Source organism: Centropristis striata, chromosome 5 (genome assembly GCF_030273125.1).
Source record: "Centropristis striata isolate RG_2023a ecotype Rhode Island chromosome 5, C.striata_1.0, whole genome shotgun sequence".
Lineage (NCBI taxonomy): Eukaryota > Metazoa > Chordata > Actinopteri > Perciformes > Serranidae > Centropristis > Centropristis striata.
In genome coordinates this window covers 4273404-4292428 of record NC_081521.1, presented here as the reverse complement: position 1 = coordinate 4292428, position 19025 = coordinate 4273404, and the positions used below count along the sequence as shown (strand labels likewise).

Here is a 19025-nt window from a genome sequence, read left to right as displayed (position 1 = left end):
CAATAACACCAGAAAAAGTCGCTGGATATGTCGCCAGTCGCTTTCTTGAAAAATAGTTGCTAAGGGGGTCTGAAAAGTCGCTAAATATAGCAACAAAGTCGCTAAGTTGGCAACACTGCTTCACCAGCTTTTACTAATGCCGCGTGTTGTTGTGGCGTCGAGCACTACGTCTCATCCTGCTTAGCTTTCTATCCAATCAGTAACCAGGCTTTTTTCAGGGGAGAAAAAAGAACCTGCTCTTCAACAGGGACAGTGGAAACAGCCCTAATTTCTGGAGGTGACATTTTTATAGGTTTTAGGAACAGTGACTTACTCTCCATGTCTGTGTCCATGTCCTCAGACTCAACAGCTGTGCTAGGCCTCTGGATCTTTGGCTTGATGACAAAAGGGCACTCTTTCCTCGACAGGTCCACCTCATGCTGCATATACAAAGTAATGAGGAGAGAAGAACGAGTGAGACCATCAGCTTGGCAGAAGTTTCAGTGACACTGTGGCTGCAGGCTGCTGTGCCAGGAATGAGAAATGCATAACAAACCTCTAGCCTGCAGATGAAAATGGAAAGGCCGCTGTGGGACTGAAAGGCAGCCATGTCAAGGTTGGTGATGAGGTCCACGACCCGCACTGCTCGCGTCACAAAAGTGATCTGGTCCTGCTCATCACCCAGGAACTTGATAACCTTCAAATTAGGGAGGGGAATGATTAATCGATGATCAAATAATGGTTATTAAAAAATTGGTCGGTCACATGGAATTTGGTCGATATGATATTGGCATTTAATAAAGAGACAAAACACTTCGTAGTCTGCACTGCAGAACATCTACCGGCATGACATTGTGAGTGGATTTTAGGAGGGGGAGGGGAAGAAGAAAAAAAAAGAAAGAAAAGAAAAAATCAAGCAGCTTCTATTTTTTCTCTCTTTTGTGGCTTCTTATTTCTTTTATTAGTAAATAACAGATTGTACATTTCTAATTTTTAAATTAACTTGTAACAGGGTAGGCGGAATAAGCTATGCTTCAGCCTTTTCGGTCTAAATGTCTATTATCAATTATCTTTCTGTTTACTTATTGTTTACTTTGATCAATGTTTTTTCTGGTTTGTTACTTCTTTTTGAATGACATGTATTGACCGAAATAAACGGAAACGAAGCGAAAAGATTAGTAGGATGAGTATTTACCTTCAGGAGGGCTTCCATCATGCCACAGGACACGAGGGCTTCTCCTCCAGCATCATAGCTCGCCAAGTGGTAGAGGAATGAGAACAGTGCAGTGGCAAACTGGTGCGGGTAGGGCTCCATCAGAGGGTCTGGGATATAGAAGTCAAAAGTTAACAAAAAAGCTCCCATTTTAATTGTCCAGTATTCTTGTGCATCACATAGTAAACTGGCTGCATGCTCACCAATCATTGCTTGTATACAGTTGCGCACCAACACGGGCAGGAAGCCGTGGTAGGAGGCAGTGCCTGTGCAGTCGATGATGTTGGAAAGCTTGGGCGTCCGCTCCAGATGGACAATCGAAGTTAAAGTGCGCAAAGATGCTGCCTTGATATCCTTAAGAACAAATTAAAATTAGTGTTTCAGAAAACCAGAGTTACAGTTAATCACCTGAAGGTCAATTTGCTCTGACAAAGCAGCGAATGGTATGCAATGTAACATAATTGTAGTGCAATGACAGTGATTAAGCAGATGAAGCAAACTTTTCTTACCACAAGCTGTTTGTCTGTAATCTGTAATACATCCACCAGCTCCTCTATCAGGCCGTTATACAGAATACTGTTGGCTGACTCTTGGAGTGCATTTGAATACACTGCAAAGAAACGGATAATGTCAGATGTTTCAACTTGGAAGACAACAATCAGTCAATTTATCTGAGGAAGAAGGCTTCTACTCACCCAGTATGGAGATTGCATGCAGTCGGGCCTGCACAGCCTGCAACCTCTTCTTGTGATTGGAGAAGCCATGGGCCAGTCGAATGTGTGTGAACAGCAGAGTCTGCTTGTCTTTAGGGATGTTGTACATCACCGTCAGCGACTCCATGATCTCAGACGGACTCTCTGAAATCTGAGAAATGCAGAACACGTGTAAGCTGAAGAACCCAAAGTGTTACTACTCAGCAGTTAATGACACAATTCTTATGTTTCTGTACCTTGTCAAGCTGCTCGATGTGAATATAGTGTAGTGTGTTACTACTTGTCTGCTGTGGAAATAAGAGTTCAGAAAGGTTTAGGAGAAAGTTGAGTCATCAACACAATATTACACAAATACATTTATTTTTCTTTACATAAGGATTTCAAAAATAAATGTCTTGGTCTTTACCTTTCTCTCTACTTTGACCTCAGGGCCCAGTTCAGCGTAAAACTCGAAGTGCAGTGTTGTGGCACTGGGTGGGTACTTCTGTTCATATACCACAGGGGGGCAGCATAGTAAAGGAAGATGGTTTATAAATAGTGGTTAATTAGTCTTGTTTGACAGCTTTTATTCATAAACATAAAACTAATAGTCCCGCAGCTCTAGGTAGTTGAAAGAGACGATTATTAAACATCCCTGTGTAAAATCCTCACCGTCATAAGCAGATCCCTGCAGCACTCAGCCAGACCAAAGCCATTCTCCTTTCCTCCCCAGCTCTACACAAGAGAACAAAGAGACTAAACAATACAGCTCTTTCTCTTGAGGGACAGCTGGAATCATGGCAATAGAAAAACAATGGTATTCACTAGACCTCAGCCAGGTGTTGCAGACGGGCCAGCAGAGGCGTCCTTTTGTCAGACCCCAGTCTTGTGATGTAGTTGGAGCGCTTACTGAACACATAGAGCAGGTTCAACACAGACAGGACCACCTGCATGTCACATGACGCTAACAAGGTGGTTAAGTGCTGTAAAAGAGGTGGAGGGGATAAATAAAAAAGGGTTAAAGTTAGCGTGCTGCCTTGCTTTTTTTCCTCCATGTCATGTACGCAGCCCAGGAAAGCAAGTAGTGGTTGAGAGTGCACTGGTTCAAACCTACCTCTATGGAGCTGTAGAGGTGCCTAGAGAAGCTATACTCAATGAGCAGTGCTGTGAAGTTGAGCACTGCCAAAAGCAGGGCTTTGAGCTGTCCGTTGTCGGGACGGTCACACACCAGCAGCCATGACATGTTCTCCACCGTCTGGCCTGCATCACACAGAATGCCATCAAAGCGGTCCAGTAGATCCACCCAGTGGTACAGCTCACACTGTTAAAGGAAAAAAAATACTATCATCAGTGATCAATCAATTCAAGGTAAAATATCCTAGGCAGGGATGGGCATCTTAAATGCTGGAGGGGGCCACAATTTTTCATCAACACCACCACAGGGCCACATATAGGAGCGTGCACGTAACCAGATATGATGAAACTGCAATTTTAAATATGTTTACAGTGCAGTAACTTATCATATTTCATGCTCAAATGCATGTATAACAGTATAAACATGATTAAAAAAGGTTTGAAGCAAGTAAAAATTAACCACCTACTGTGATTTTTTTTTCAGTGCAAGAACAGCAGATCAACATTAATTGCAAGAAGTAATTTTGTGCATTTTTACTCTGCATTTTTAAGATTTCATGCTCAAATGCATGTAGTTGTACTGAGGGCCACTTCAAGTGATGGTGCGGGTCGTATGTGGCCCCCGGGCCTCCCGTTGCCCATCCCTGTCCTAGGCTATTTATTTCCTGACAACATAGGGGACTGCCTTGTGAATATAAGAAGGGTTTTGGGATGAAGTCACAATCAAGCATGACACAGATTCTCTACAGTAAAGCTGAGGTGAAATGCCATAACTCTTCACCACATGGATGGTAATTATAACCTTAGGTGGCTTGTTTTCCTTCAAGCTCATCTAGCGGATACGGTCACATTTTTACAGTTGGGACACGTAGGTGACAACAGTGTACAAATAAAACAGCTGAGGAAGCAGGCCATGTTTAAACAATGCCAATCTGTTTATATTCAGGGTGGTATCAATGTTTCAATGTTTGCTTTGATTTGCTCTACACCCACTGCATACCTGTTCTTGTCAGCTGCACATTTCATTCTTTACTTTTTTGGGGCTTTCTGGTAAAACAGAGGCATGATGTGCAAATTCAAAATGCTCATAGAAAGAGGGGAATATTAATAAGTCACCAAACTGGGGACCATCTTGCGATGGGAACACACCAGCTGCTACGCCAAATTGGGCAAGCGGCGTAAAGTGGAGGTGCCAATGGACGCTTCTCTAAATTCTACCCCTCTTCTTCTGGGACCCTTGCTGGGACCACACCCATCTCCAATCTCTGGCTTCATTTTAATCTCAACAACACATCTGGAAATGTCGTGGTTGCATCTTGTACGGGTTTTGATGCCATCACAGTGAAAGAAAATCTGTCCACAGACAGATGAACACTCAAACACTCAAAACTGCTTCCACTACCGTAGATGTCTCCAAGACTACATTTTGTCATGATGACATACACACACAGACTCACACAGTCACACACTGTTGCCGCTGCTAATGAACAACGAAGGCATCCAAGTGGGCAAGCAGTCCAAAAGTACATCCGCATTAAACTGATGAAATAAAGAAATTGTACATTTTCTTTTGTCAGAGGATGTCACAACCTTAAAATAAAGAAGTGGTGCAAGGCAGTACTATTAAGAGTACTGGTTTATATGTAGTATTATTGACCCACAAATATTTATTCCATTATTCTGCATTCATGCCAGTTTGTGTAGATGACATTTCGACCATATGATAATTAGTTTAGTTAGGCATGTGCCGTTTGTTGTTTGCCAGCTAAAAGATCATCCATTGTTCAGGTGTGTCTCACTGAGAGATGTCTCTATGAAAACAACATGGAAATGGTCATGTGGACATGTTGTTTTCATGCAGTTTTTTTTAGAAATTAGACAGTTTAGTAAAGACAGTCTAAAAGCTGTCCCAGTTCCTGAACAATTCCTGGAGTACACCTCTTATGTCACGTAATCCAGTTCCACACAATCACTGACCAGCAGGAACTATGTCATAACAGATATGTAGTTATGATAGGGTTCCCAAGGAAAAGACAGAGGGAGGTATCTTACCCTCTTTTTTAGGTGCTTACCTTGCCAATATTCCAGGTCTTGATGTGCTGCAGTTCAACCAGCAGTTGCTCATCACTGCATGCCTTAAGCTTCTCTATAAGTATCCTGCAATCGGCAGGCTGTCGGATCAGAAGGAGCACAAAATAGTTAGTTAGTAGAGACTACGTGGATCACATAGGGCTATTTCCTACTAACATATTTTAGCACAGTTTAACACAATTTAAAGATGCTGTGACATTAAAAATTGAAGTTTGTCTGTTAACTCAAAGTAGGAGCCAACTGTGCAGTTTGGAGATCTACTCTCCTTTAATATAATCAAAGAGGTGCGAGTGCCGTGTTGCTGTGATGCAATGCAAAAATGTCCAGCTGCAGCTGAAATGCTCACTACTGCTATGACCGTTATTTTAAAGAACCTATAGAAAGTACAACCGTATGGTCAACGAGGTTAGCAACTGACTGCCTTGCTATTTTGGTCAGTGCATCATTTCATAAGAAAGGAAAGTAAAAGAAGCAGCCACAGTTAACTGGTTCAATATAAAGGTGCAGATGACAGGCACTTACTGCCGTTTGTGCAAATATCAAATCTCTAACACATCATTCAACACCTTTTACTAAGCTCTTGATATACAGAAAACCACTTGGGATGTGTCCTCAATATGGGCTACTATCACATTTAGTCATAGCATAGCTCAGTTTGAATATTATAACTGTGGAAATCAGGCACTACATGGGGCTATGGCCACAAAATATGTGTGTTAAGCATACTCACAGCTTCCGTAGGGGTTTTCTTTAACTTGCTTCTGTCGACCTTCATTGTCGATAATCTCTATTTGTCGCTCCTGTTGAGAAATTTCCGTGAACAACCGATAACGATATGCGTTGATGAATTTCAATGTTACGGTACAGAACTACTTGGATTTATAATTTGGAAATTAGCAAAATATTGCACTTTAAACATCTCAGTATTCCATAAAAAATTTAAAACGAGACATTCCGTTCTAGAATGCATAAATAAATCCAGAAATAGAAATAGACCATGCACAAGACTTGAAATGTGAAATGTACTTACAGAAAATAATTTGGCAAATCCCACTCAACCGCATGTTCCAGTCACATTACCTGCAAAATGATGGTAAAAAGAAAAAGAAAAATCAAAACTAGCAACAGTGTCCCACATACAACAATACAACCCAACATTTAAAAACATGTTATGGTTTCCAAGAAAGCTGAAGGTCAAGCTGCAAACTAATTGGACCACATCCAGTTAATACCAGGATGCCTTCCAGTGTATTCTGTATCCGGAGCAGGGGCGTCCCTCTCCACCTTTAAAAACCTCCTGAAGACCTTCAGCTCTTCAGAGAGCATCTTCTCTCCTAGCACCACACCACAACTCTACTCCTTAAAGAATCCTCACTAGCACTTATTGCTGCACTAATGGCTCTTACTGCACTATTCCTTGATTGTTCCCCTTTCTTTCTGTAAGTCGCTTTGGATAAAAGCGTCTGCTAAATGACTAAATGTTAATGTAAAATGTATTCTGACTATGTGGAAATGCATGAATAATATACTTAAGGCAATAACAAAAGACAGACAAACAGTTGCCAACCTTAAATTTTTATATTTTTGAATGGGTATTTTTTCTTAAAGAAATGTTGCAATGTTGACTTGCTCACACTCACAGGTTAAAGTGTGATAACAATAAGGATTTTGTTTAGATTAATGTAGCAAAGGTCTGATCATCACAACGCAGAGTGGGGCAGTAGCATTAGCTAGGGGCTAACTAGCTACATACGACACAAAGTTAATTAAATCAGGCTGGGCCCTATTTAATGGCCTAAAAACACCAGTCTAACGTTTCCTCGGTCGTCGTGTTCAAGTGATACCTCAATAAAAAAACACACTGCCTCACTGGATGCTCGCCCATCATCAACTCAACTGACAGGTCACTGACAGGTTTAACCCATAAGAACCCAGACCCAGTAATCCTTAAAGGAAAATTAAGGGGGATATACCACAGACCAAGTGGACCACATAGAACACATCTATGATTTATTTCTTTTTTAAATACTACCCCTAATACTACCCTTCATGGTATTAATGTTCATGTTTCTTATTTTAAAATAAAACTAGACACATTTTCTGCTTAGAGACACAAATCTCCTTCACATTTATCAAAAGTGTGACATTAATAGTGCTGTTTAACATACAAATAATTTTTTAGATTTGCTTTTAAATATCAAAATAACAATAAATCAATAATAAATAAAAACAAATAACCATTTGCCTTTTTGTTTGCATCTCTTCATTTGTTCAGGAAATACGGTCAGAACAAGTTAAATGTAATAAAGGACACCCTATTAACGGATTAGAATTGTTAAATGGGTTTAAACTTCGCCTCGGAATAAAAATAAGCTTTTTGAAATTAGCTGTTTTTTCACATTTCTGTTTCCAGTCACAGCCACATTTTGGAGAAGTCTTGTTTAGGGATTTAATGAGTCAAAGTGAGGCATAAAGCTGAATATGGGAGATTCTATAGGATTTAAAGTGTTTGTCACCATGGGTTCTTATGGGTTAAGTCAGGGATGGGCAAGTTAAATGCTGGAGGGGGCCACAATTTTTCACCAACACTACCACAGGGCCACATATAGGACCGTGCACGTACCCAGATATGATGAAACTGCAATTTTAAATATGTTTACAGTGCAGTAAATTAACATTTTTCATGCTCAAATGCATGTAGAACAGTATAAATATGAATACAAAAGGTTTGAAGCAAATATAAAAATAACCACTTACTGTGATTTCTTTTTTTTTTTCAGTGCAAGAACAGCAGACCAACATTAATTGCAAGAAGTAATTTTGTGCATTATCACACTGCACTTTTAAGATCTCATGCTCAAATGCATGTAGTTGTACTGAGGGCCACTTCAAGTGAGGGTGCGAGCCGTATGCGGCCCCCGGGCCTCCAGTTGCCCACCCCTGGGTTAAGTTATAGCTACCGAGCTAACAAGCTAACAGCATAACGTTATTTACCTATTGTTAACAAGTCACTACACACAAGTTAATCTGCAGTTACTAGTCACAGCCGACACTGGTTCCTGCAGACGTGCTGCTAGACAGACACAAAGCAGAGACCCGCTGGGAAGCTGAACACAGCGAATAAAACGATCGGGAACGAGTTGATGTTAGCCTGACCAGCTAACTGAGAGCTACCGATCCTCTTCTCATAGACTTTAAAGCATTTCAGTATCACCACACCATAGAAAAGTGAGCCAAGTCGCAAGCAAATCGTCTGTGTAACCAAATGGCACACACACGAAACGTAGCTTATCAAAAAATGAAGCATTTTTAAGCCATTTCTGCCACAGCTGTCAATTCAGATCTCACAAATTCACCATGCTGTCCTGACCTGACTCCTCACTAATTTAGGTCGGTGTTGCACAGGCCGCAAAAGCAAACCCGCACTCCCCAAATACTGCAGAAACGAAACTGTAAATTCCACTCGACACTCAGATGGGTGTGTGCCCAGTACGTGGAGCCGGGTCTCGTTACTTTGTTCGAGGCTCTTACCCTCCGGTTCCTCCGGTAGACAGTCAGTCGTAGCACGCGTTAGCTCGCAGGCTAGTTGAATAGCGAGCAGAAACGCATAATAAGTCGCTGAATCATTGTCAGACGGGTCTAACGTGACACTGCGAGTTTTGTTTTCAGTTTTTAGCTCAGGCTAGAAGGACTACAGGCTACAGACTCGATTAGAGAAGTGACTTGATCCGTCCGCTGTGTTATTTTTCAGAGTATCTAGCAGCTTGTTTCCATGGCACATAGAGGCTCTAGCTGCTGGCACCACAGTCATCATGACTCTGGGTAGTGTGCAAAAAGTGAATAAGGTTACAGGGCAGGGAATGAGGAGCCACTGGTAATCCATGCACTACATGTTAATATAGGGCAGCTGGCCCCCTGGCCAACGCATCAACTTCAGATTTTATTCGTCACACTGTTAAAATAATCGCCCAAGTCATTTTTTGTCAAAATTATAATTTTTGCCTAAATCATCTCCTCATGCCACCTATGGTAAAATCTCCTCCATCCTCAGTTGATCAGATCATGTGATTTTACCCCTTTAACATCATCACTTCTTTGACAATTTGCCACATTCACAGGCATCAGATAAGAACCCAGCAAAGAAGAGCTAGAGGGAGATTGTTTAGTTTATCAGCGTTTTATTGTTGACACTAATACTTTATTTTGAAGGTGTCTACATAAGAGTGACATGAGTGTGTCATAAACATGGCATGGGATGTGTCATGAACATTAATGACACTTTTAAGGAACATTAATGCTCATGATACTTGTCATGTCATGTTTCTGACAGACTTGTGTGACTCTTATGTAGACACCTTCAAAATAAAGTGTTACCATATCTTGCTTAAGTCACAAAGGCATGTTCAAAAAATTGCCTAAGTCATTTATTTCTCTTATGTTACATAATTTACACACAGTATTATTACTATACCATTAGCCATGCAAATCTTGAAAAAATGAGTTAGGCAGTTATTTTAACAGGGTGACGACATGTTAATATAGGGCAATTGGCCCTCTGTGAAACGCATCAACTTAATATTTTATATGGTCCTTAACGTCGTAAGATCAACTCAGGTATCCAACTGACAGCATCCGCAGCAAACAACCAAAACGCTGATGAGCATGACTACATAATCCTTCAAATGTTTTTAATTAAAAAAAATCTATCAGGTGCACAACTGTAAATCTCACCATGGAGGAATGCCTATTTATATATGCATCACAAGCAAAAAAAATGCCACTGACTGAACAGGAAAATAAAAACTGCTGAGGCATCAATGCATCAATACAGCTGCAATATTTGATGCATGCAGAAAAAGTAAAGCCCATATTTATAGCATTTATTTTACTAAATATAGCACATTTGGTTATGGCTAAAACTTGCTAACAATGAATCAAAAATCCATTCAGCATCCTGGTACTAGCTGCTGGCACCACAGTCATCATGACTCTGGGTAGTGTGCAAAAAGGGAATAAGGTTACGGCAGTGAATGAGTAGCCACTAGTAATCCATGCACTAGATGTTAATATAGGGCAATTGGCCCTCTGTGAAATGCATCAACTTAATATTTTATATGGTCCTTAACATCGTAAGATCAACTCAGGTATCCAACTGACAGCATCCGCAACAAACAACCAAAACACTGATGAGCATGACTACATAATCCTTCAAATGTTTTTAATCAAAAATCTATCAGGTGCACAACTGTAGATCTCACCATGGAGGAATGCATTTTTATATATGCATCACAAGCTAAAACATGCAGGGACAGGAGAATAAAAACTGCTGAGGCATCAATGCATCAATACAGCTGCAATATTTGATGCATGCAGAAAAAGTAAAGCCAATATTTATAGCATATTTACTAAATATAGCACATTTGGTTATGGCTAAAAGTTGCTAACAATGAATCAAAAATCCATTCAGCATCCTGGCTTAGCAGCTAATGATAGCTCAGTAGTTTGATTCTATGTTCCTTGTTCTTTTTTATTATGTTATATTAGGGAATCCCACTATTCAAGCCCCATGAGGGTTTTTTGGGCTTCCCTGGCATGTCTTTTTTTATTTAAATATTTTTCTTTTTGGAATTTATATTTTGTATTATTGTTATGACTGTGTTCTTTTCTTTATTTTAAAACTGTGCCAAATAAATCAAATCAAATCAAATATGGCACTGATTAACTGTAATGCTGATAACTCTCCAGGTTGTCCCGTAATCAATATTTTAGGTTAACATAATATGTAGTACCGACTAATAGTCCCAATCTCGAAAAACAATCATGTGCTTGATTAATTTTCCTTCAGCCAGCCTGATAAAGCTACAAAAAACACAACCACAATAGTATAATCTGCCTGTTTTGGGGGTTTATATATATTGACATTTTAAAAAGGAGATGTTTATTTGGTAGACCATGTTACTCATTGACTCTAAAATTTAAATATAAAATAAAACAAACATATAAAAGTGTTTAACATTTGTATTGTAAAAGCCAACATTTACATTAGTTGCATTTGTTATATTAATAAATAGAAATCTAGTAGCATTATGAGTGTTTTAAATTCAATCAAATCTGAAGCCTCTGAAAAACTGTATTCACACTTCGAGGTGTTGAAAGTTCAGGTATGCAAAGCAAGCTGCTCCCTTTATTCCTGTTTGATTTGTCCCTAAGCATTACAAATGTTTCCAGCCTTCTTAGTTCTCCTCTGAACTGAAACAAAGAAAAAATCTTTTGGTAAAATTAGATTTTTCCTATTATTCCCTGTTATTTCATTAAGATGTTTCCTTGTAAGCAAATTCAAAGCATACATTACAACAGGTGGGAACCCACCTGGAATAATTTTTGCAACATCTCTGGATTATCATGAGAAATTTTTGCCTTGTTCGCAAGAGACGATGCTGCAACATCAGCATAAATTGGCTTTTCACATATATTGACATTGTCATGTATAATTTGCATATGTGGAAATCTAAATTAGACCTCATGAATGCCCTTAATGTATTTTATTTTAAACAATTTGTGTTTAAAGGAATCATTTCTTGTTATTCTCAGGTATACAGTATAACATTTTAAATACTCATACTGCTCAGCCTCTCAGAGTTGATGAGTTTAAGTAATTTTCTGCTGCTATGAGCAGCACAATCCCTGTGTCACTGAGTTGCGTTATATGGAGGTGAACTACAGCTGATAAATGCAAATTACAGTAAATCATGCCAATCCACCATCTGCATGTACAGACACAGAAATAGGGAAGAGGAAAAGAGCTACAGAGTTCAGGGTAAAATGTCCATGTTAGAAGCTATACAATCCTTTTTTTTTTAAATTCTTTAGGAATATGGAGAACTTAAGGTAATTTACACAACAAAATTATACAGACAATATAGTAAATAAGTAGGTGTTACATACCAGAAACTGCTTTGGTTCAATAGCTCCACCATTGTCATCCTTGGCTTGCTTTGCAGTTTCTTATAACGATCTGAAAACACAAACCACTAAATCAGATATGAAAGATATTTCAAGCAGCTTGATCATTGGCAAAATATTTTTACTGACAGATGTTCACTATGAAAATATACTATGTATAAAAATAAAAATGGTGTGATAATGTTTTCTGATGGGTTATGTAGGAAGCAGTTTTATTAAAAATGCAAAATGTTTTGTGATCAGTTACATACAGTTAAACAAAAAAGGATACTCAAACCAATTCCCTGGTTATTGTTTACTTGAATTAATCTTTACAGCTTTACTTTTTGATACAATTTAAACCCAAAACACTATTGTACCTGTTTGAAATTCCATCTCAGGCTTGCTTTTGTCATGTCAGTGCAAACTAATGAAAGTTTACATGTCTCATTTTTAAAAACCAACAAATGTAAGCAGTGCTTTATTTAATATTTCACATGTTCTAGGCCTAATGTTGCCATGTGTTACAGGCCATCACTATCACTAAATTGTCTGGAACTTAAATTAATTCATTTAAATAACATGTATATGACTACATACTGTCATATAGGTGCCCCAAATCTAGAATACATGCTCATATTTTTAGATAGAACATTTGAAAGTTCCACTTTTCATCTGCCTGAGCTTTTAAGTTTGCTATCCAGAACATCACAGAACATCAACTCTGCTGTACCAGTTACAGACTGGTATGAATTAATAAACTCAGCCATTGTTTACATAATAAATCAATAAAGAATGCAGCATCCTTAGCAACAAGTCCACTCCTCTTGTTGGTCAGTGATTCTGAAGATGATAAGGACCAAAAGGGGAAGCTGACAGATTCACAAGTTTACATGAAAATACTTCTGGCTTAAAGAGGATATCTTTCTTAAAACCTGGCAACCTTTTCTTGATTTTAATGTCTAAAAACTAAATTAGTGCTATTCTGTTGCTGTGCCATTTATTTTATACTCATGTTTTGTTTGTCTCATGTCAAAAAAAACATGTATTGTTCTGTGTAGCTCCACCAACTATCTCTGATTTGTATATATTTTTCTGTTATGAAAACAATAAAAATAAATACACACACAAAAAAGAAAATACTTCTGGCTTGAGAGGCATCACTAGTTGCTTTCGAACATGTAAACGTGCGTTAGTGGCTGTAAGCCTAAATAGCTGTATGATGCTTCCTCTATCAATTAATTTAATTTAGGACAGCTCCCTGAATAATTACACCCACAAACAAGGCTACATAACGTTAATATTAGCTTCTGAAGTTGTGAAGTGGTCATCTATATTAGAAAACACAGTAACATATGAGTAAGCCCAACACAAACACAACCACAGACTGCCAATACAATAGTATGAATACATGTATGCATATATATGTATTTGTGTATCACTCTTCATGAATACATCTGACCAATCAACCATTACTTGTATATATTGTTTGTTTAGTCATTAATTGTATATTTGTACAGCCTTTGTTTATTTGTGCATTTTTCCTTAAGTTCAGCTCAGTAAATCCAGTGTTTAACCATGTCTTTTTTTCTATTTAAGTACCCCTGGGAGCATTTTAGAGCATTGCAAAGTCAAATTTCTAGTATGTTTCACACATACTTGGCCAGTAAAGCAGATTCCGATTCTGATTAATGGCCTTGGATAGTTCCTTAATTTGAGTACTATTATTAACATTGACTTAAGTTACAACAAGTAAGTCACACTCCCAAGTTAGCTATGTTAGTAATAGATGTGTAAAATCAAGATACATTGTCAATCTCATTGAAGGAAGCTACTGTATGTAGTTATGATTAGTCACGATGATATGGTCCAAGCGGATGCTGACAGATTCACTTCTCAGTTTACATTAAAATACTTTTGTCTGTGTTCACTGAGACGCATCACTAGCTGCTTTCAATGTAATGCAACCAAGTACATTTACTTAAGCACAGTTTTGAGGTACTTATACTCTTCATCCATATGTAACTTTATACTTCTTCTTCACTACATCTAGGGGCAAAAACTGTACTTTTTACTCTACACTACTACATTTAGCTGCCAGCTTTAGTTACTTTTTAGGGCAAGATTTACCGTGAAAAAATACAATCAATTGATTTTGCATGTTTATAAATTAAACCACATACAAGTATATTGAGTAGATAAAATGAGCCCTACCTGGACAGCATTATAATACTGCTAACAAAAATAATAATACATTCATATATTTGGAATTAGGGCTTGGCGATATATCAATATAAAAAATATATCGATATATTTTAAAATGTGATATGGAATTAGACCATATTGCATATATCGATATAGTTTTTAAAAAAAAATTATATTTAAATGCTGCCCTTACTAGGATTTGTCATATTTAGTTCTTTTGTAATGTTCATTATTCTTTTCTCATATAAATATATTTATTTCAGAAAAAGATTGGCCTATTTTATTTCAAAGGCGATTTTAATGAATATATTTTTATATTTAAATGTGCACTTTTAGTTTCTACGGTTTCAATAAAACTACTTGTGACATGTCATATTTGACTTTGACTGAACATTTGCTCTCACTTTGTGATAAAAATATCAGGATATATATCGTATATTGATATTCAGTCTAAATATATGGGGATATGACTTTTGGCCCATATCGCCCAGCTCTACCATTAACGTTACTGGGACCACTTCACAGAGTAATAGGTAATATTAATGTTAATGAAGGGTTGTTGTTTGTGGGTGTAATTATTCAGGAAGGTGTCGTAAATTGAATTAATTGATAGTGGAAGCATCACGGTCGTTAAGGCTTACAGCAACTAATGCGCATCACATTTACATCTTTATGTCTTTGAAAGCAGCAGTGGTGGAAGATGTATTCAGATCCTTTACTTAAGTATTAATACCACACTGCAGCATTACTCCACTACAAGTAAAAATCCTGCTTTCAATCCCGCTGTATATATAAGTGGGGACATTCTGCATAAAGAGTACTTACACTTTTGATACATTAAGTACATTCTGATGCTTTTGTACTTTTACTTAGGTGAGTTTTGAATGCAGGATTTTTACTTGTAGTGGAGTAATTCTGCAGTGTGGTATTAATACTTAAGTAAAGGATCTGAATACATCTTCCACCACTGCTGCTTTCAAAGACATGTAAATGTGATGCGTGTTAGTTGCCGTAAGCCTTAACGACCGTGATGCTTCCACTATCAATTAATTTAATTTATGACACCTTCCTGAACATGGACGAAATTTTGATATCAGAGGTGGGGGGGGGGGGGGCACAAGTATCTTTAATAAAACTCAAACTCCTTCAGTTCACTGTGTTTTCTAGTAGTTCTTCTAGTTACATCTCCTCCAGCCTCTCCTCCTGTATCTCCTTCTGCATCTCTACTACCCGTCAACTGACAAAAATATATTGATGCATAACATGAACAGTGTGACAATTTGCAGGTGTAACAATCATCAATTTTGATGATATGGTTCTAGAGGAAAAAACTTAGTTTCACAATTATCATGAATATGGATGTATAAAATCACACTTGTAATCTGAGGTTTTATTGTATTTTTCCCTAAATATTTAATTGTTGGTGTTTTTTAAACAGTTGCTGCCTTTCAACACACATGAAAATAATGAATAAAAATAATCAAGTGTATCTCTTTGGCAATAAATATAAGATTTTTAAAAAACTCTGCATTGTTGAGGTTCTACAGTCATAATAATAATAATAATAATAATAATACATTTTATTTATCAGCACTTTAAAACTCAAAGACACTTCACAAGATCATTGAGAGCTTTGTATTCTATGAGGAGGATCTTGAAGTGGATGCTGCTTTATTGGGAGCCAGTTGTTGTGTTGCAGGATGGCTGTAATCTGAGTAAGTTACACTTTGACTTCTAAAGAAGTCTCTTATGTCCACTTTAAAAAACGGCCTTTTTGAAAAAATGCAAAAAATGACGTCCGTGTTCCTGAATAATTACACCCACAAACAACAACCCTTCATTAACGTTAATATATAATATGATATGGTTATAGAGGAAAAAACTTAGTTTCACAATTATCATGTGGATTATTATTAATCATAATATGGATGTATAAAGTCACATTTGTAATCTGAGGTTTTATTGTATTTTTCCCTAAATATTTAATTGTTGGTGTTTTTTTTAACAGTTGCTGCCTTTCAACACACATGAAAATAATGAATAAAAATAATCAAGTGTATTAAATATTAGCTTTTTAAAAATCTCTGCATTGTTGAGGTTCTACAGTTATAATAATAATAATGATAATACATTTTATTTATCAGCACTTTAAAACTCAAAGACACTTTACAAGATTATTGAGAGCTTTGTAATTGATGAGGAGGATCTTGAAGTGGATGCTGCTTTATTGGGAGCCAGTTGTTGTGTTGCAGGATGGCTGTAATCTGAGTAATTTACACTTTGACTTCTAAAGAAGTCTCTTATGTCCACTTTAATAAACGGCCTTTTGAAAAAATGCAAAAAATTACGTCCGTGTTCCTGAATAATTACACCCACAAACAACAACCCTTCATTAACGTTAATATTACCTATGACTCTGTGAAGTGGTCCTGGCCTTCAATAGATCCTTAATTTGAGCACCATTTACTTAACCCTATGAAGCCAAGTGTATCATATTTGATACATATGTTTTTAAGACCTCTACATCATCAGTGTGATATTTTCTTTTCCTGAAAAACCTGATGAATACATGAATTGATGATTAAAAAAACTGAGCAACAAAAATTACCAGATGTAAAAAAAATGATTTGCTGGTTCCACTGGTGGATCAGTCATTGCTGCGTGAAAACTTCATATCAGCAGATGTATGATGTTGTTTTATATGGAAAAAAGTATTTTGTATGTTTGAGGAAAATGTTAAAAGGAAAGTCAAAGTTTTATTTGGTTAAAAATATTAGGTTTTATATGATTATGTGAGTTCAAGAAAAGCAAATTGTGAGCAACAAATTGCACAAAAAAGACCTGATGTATCAAATATGATCCAAATTAAATTCATATATGAAAATTGATATTGAATTAAAAAAAATGTTAGCCGGTTCAACAAACACTCCAGTTTTGAAAATTTTGAATTTTATGGCAATTCAGGCTTTATAGGGTTAAGAAGTCACACTCCCAAGTCAGCTATGTGAGTAATAATGGTGTAAAATCAAGTGATATTGTTTGAGGCAGCTAGCAACAGTACGCAGTTCTGATTCAGTTAGCCACCGTTAGCTGGAGTTGATGCTAGTTAGTGACGTTAGCAGATTACCAAAAGTCAAATCTGCAAACTGACACATTTTACCTCTTACCGGGTATTTATACCGTTATCCCCGCAGTGAAAGAAGGCCGGTAGTAGTCACTGAAACCGGGACACCGCTTGGACGTGTTGTACAGACACACACACACACACATGAACAGGAGTTTGTGTGTCTGTGTGTGTATGTTTGCGGGTTTTTGCGCGAAGCTAACTAGCTTAGCATCGATAGCCCCGCACACACACAATGCTCTATCAGTTGGATCATGGCTACATTAAAAATGGCGGTTTAACATAGCAGAGGATCCGCACTTTACCCTTAAAAAGACACTAGTTGTGGGGTCCAGGGTCGCAGTGACGAGTGTGAATCGCGGACAGTAGGTGTTTAGGAAGAGAAATGAGTGCCGGCAGTGAGCTAAAACCCATGTCAACACTGTGGAATAAGTATTTCTGCTTACCTCGAATGCGTGTTACATTTGCTTCTCCATCTTGCACTAGCGAGTGGTAGGGCAGCTCAGATCTCGCGAGAATACCTGAGCTTAGATCTCGCGAGAATACCTGCTGTTGCTGCTGCTGCTGCTGCTGCTGCGTTTACCCAGGACCAGACACTCCCTGCAACTATTGTCAAATAACGACAATTTAATTTGTCTTTGCTTGTGATCCCTGGCAATTTCGTATTTTATATATATATTTGAGAAACATCTAAATAAAAACAAAAATGAATATATAAATAGGAAATGAAAATAATAACAATAGTAGTAAAATAATAATTAAATGTATTATTTAGATGTTTCTCAGATATATATTAATTATTATTTTACTACTATTGTCATTATTTTTATTTCAGTTTACCCGACTATTTCTATTACTGCACTACTGCTATATGTTCTATAAATTCATGTGAAATAAAGGTTGTGTATATATATATATATATATATATATATATATATATAACCTTTATATATATTATTTTACTACTATTGTTATTATTTTCATCTTGTATTTATGTATTTATTTTCGTATTATTTAGATGTTTCTCAGATATTATTAATGTAATGTTTACCCTGCTATTTCTGTTACTGCACTACTGCTGTATATGTTCTATAAATGAATGTGAAATAAAGGTTATATTTAAAAAAATATATATAGTAAAATAACGATGCTGGTGATGTAAGAGTACATACAGCCATATTAATTTTTGATTCATATAAAGTCTATGGTATATGCTATACTGATTACATGTGCATACACAGGGTTTATGGAAATATCTATATTTTTATTGAATTTTATTTTACTTCAATAAGTTTTTCTTAAGTCGGTATATATTCTCAGGTCTTTATATTTTTATTAATATTTTTTTTCTCAAGTCTGTATTTTTTTCTTGAGTTTGTATATATTTTTTCAAATTTTCTATATTTTTTTAAGTCCGTATATTTTCTCAAGTCTTTTCTCTTTTTTCTCGTTTTTTTCCCTCAAGTTTGTATAGATTTTTTCAAATTTTCTATATTTTCTCAAGTCCGTATATTTTGTTATGCCCATTATTCCAAGTCTCTATATTTTTTTGAGTTTGTATATTTTGCTATTTTTCTATAATATATATGCTTTATGTGCAAAACACAGATGATGGGGACTGTGGCGTGTGAGAAGATGTTGGGGA

General features: G+C 36.9%; 1 protein-coding gene across 11 annotated transcripts in view; it reads right to left on the bottom strand.

Annotated features, from left to right (window-relative positions):
* Nucleotides 1-17931, bottom strand: part of huwe1 (HECT, UBA and WWE domain containing E3 ubiquitin protein ligase 1) — a 72935-nt gene extending 55004 nt beyond the window's left edge. For 7 of the 11 annotated variants that reach the window (XM_059332609.1, XM_059332603.1, XM_059332612.1 and 4 more), the window contains exons 1-16: nucleotides 17827-17931; nucleotides 12055-12124; nucleotides 6140-6189; nucleotides 5840-5909; nucleotides 5091-5189; nucleotides 2999-3205; nucleotides 2715-2867; nucleotides 2557-2619; nucleotides 2312-2389; nucleotides 2142-2192; nucleotides 1888-2056; nucleotides 1702-1802; nucleotides 1396-1546; nucleotides 1175-1302; nucleotides 536-676; nucleotides 314-419 (exon numbers count right to left, since the gene is read on the bottom strand). In XM_059332609.1, the coding sequence (XP_059188592.1) occupies nucleotides 314-419; nucleotides 536-676; nucleotides 1175-1302; nucleotides 1396-1546; nucleotides 1702-1802; nucleotides 1888-2056; nucleotides 2142-2192; nucleotides 2312-2389; nucleotides 2557-2619; nucleotides 2715-2867; nucleotides 2999-3205; nucleotides 5091-5189; nucleotides 5840-5884 (1492 nt within the window). In that variant the 5' untranslated portion in view covers nucleotides 5885-5909; nucleotides 6140-6189; nucleotides 12055-12124; nucleotides 17827-17931. Of the gene's footprint in view, nucleotides 1-313; nucleotides 420-535; nucleotides 677-1174; nucleotides 1303-1395; nucleotides 1547-1701; nucleotides 1803-1887; nucleotides 2057-2141; nucleotides 2193-2311; nucleotides 2390-2556; nucleotides 2620-2714; nucleotides 2868-2998; nucleotides 3206-5090; nucleotides 5190-5839; nucleotides 5910-6139; nucleotides 6190-8640; nucleotides 8937-12054; nucleotides 12125-17423; nucleotides 17593-17826 lie in introns of those variants that run through there. The other 4 variants (XM_059332607.1, XM_059332614.1, XM_059332604.1 and 1 more) reach the window with 3 other exon arrangements.
* Nucleotides 17932-19025: the final 1094 nt, after the last annotated feature.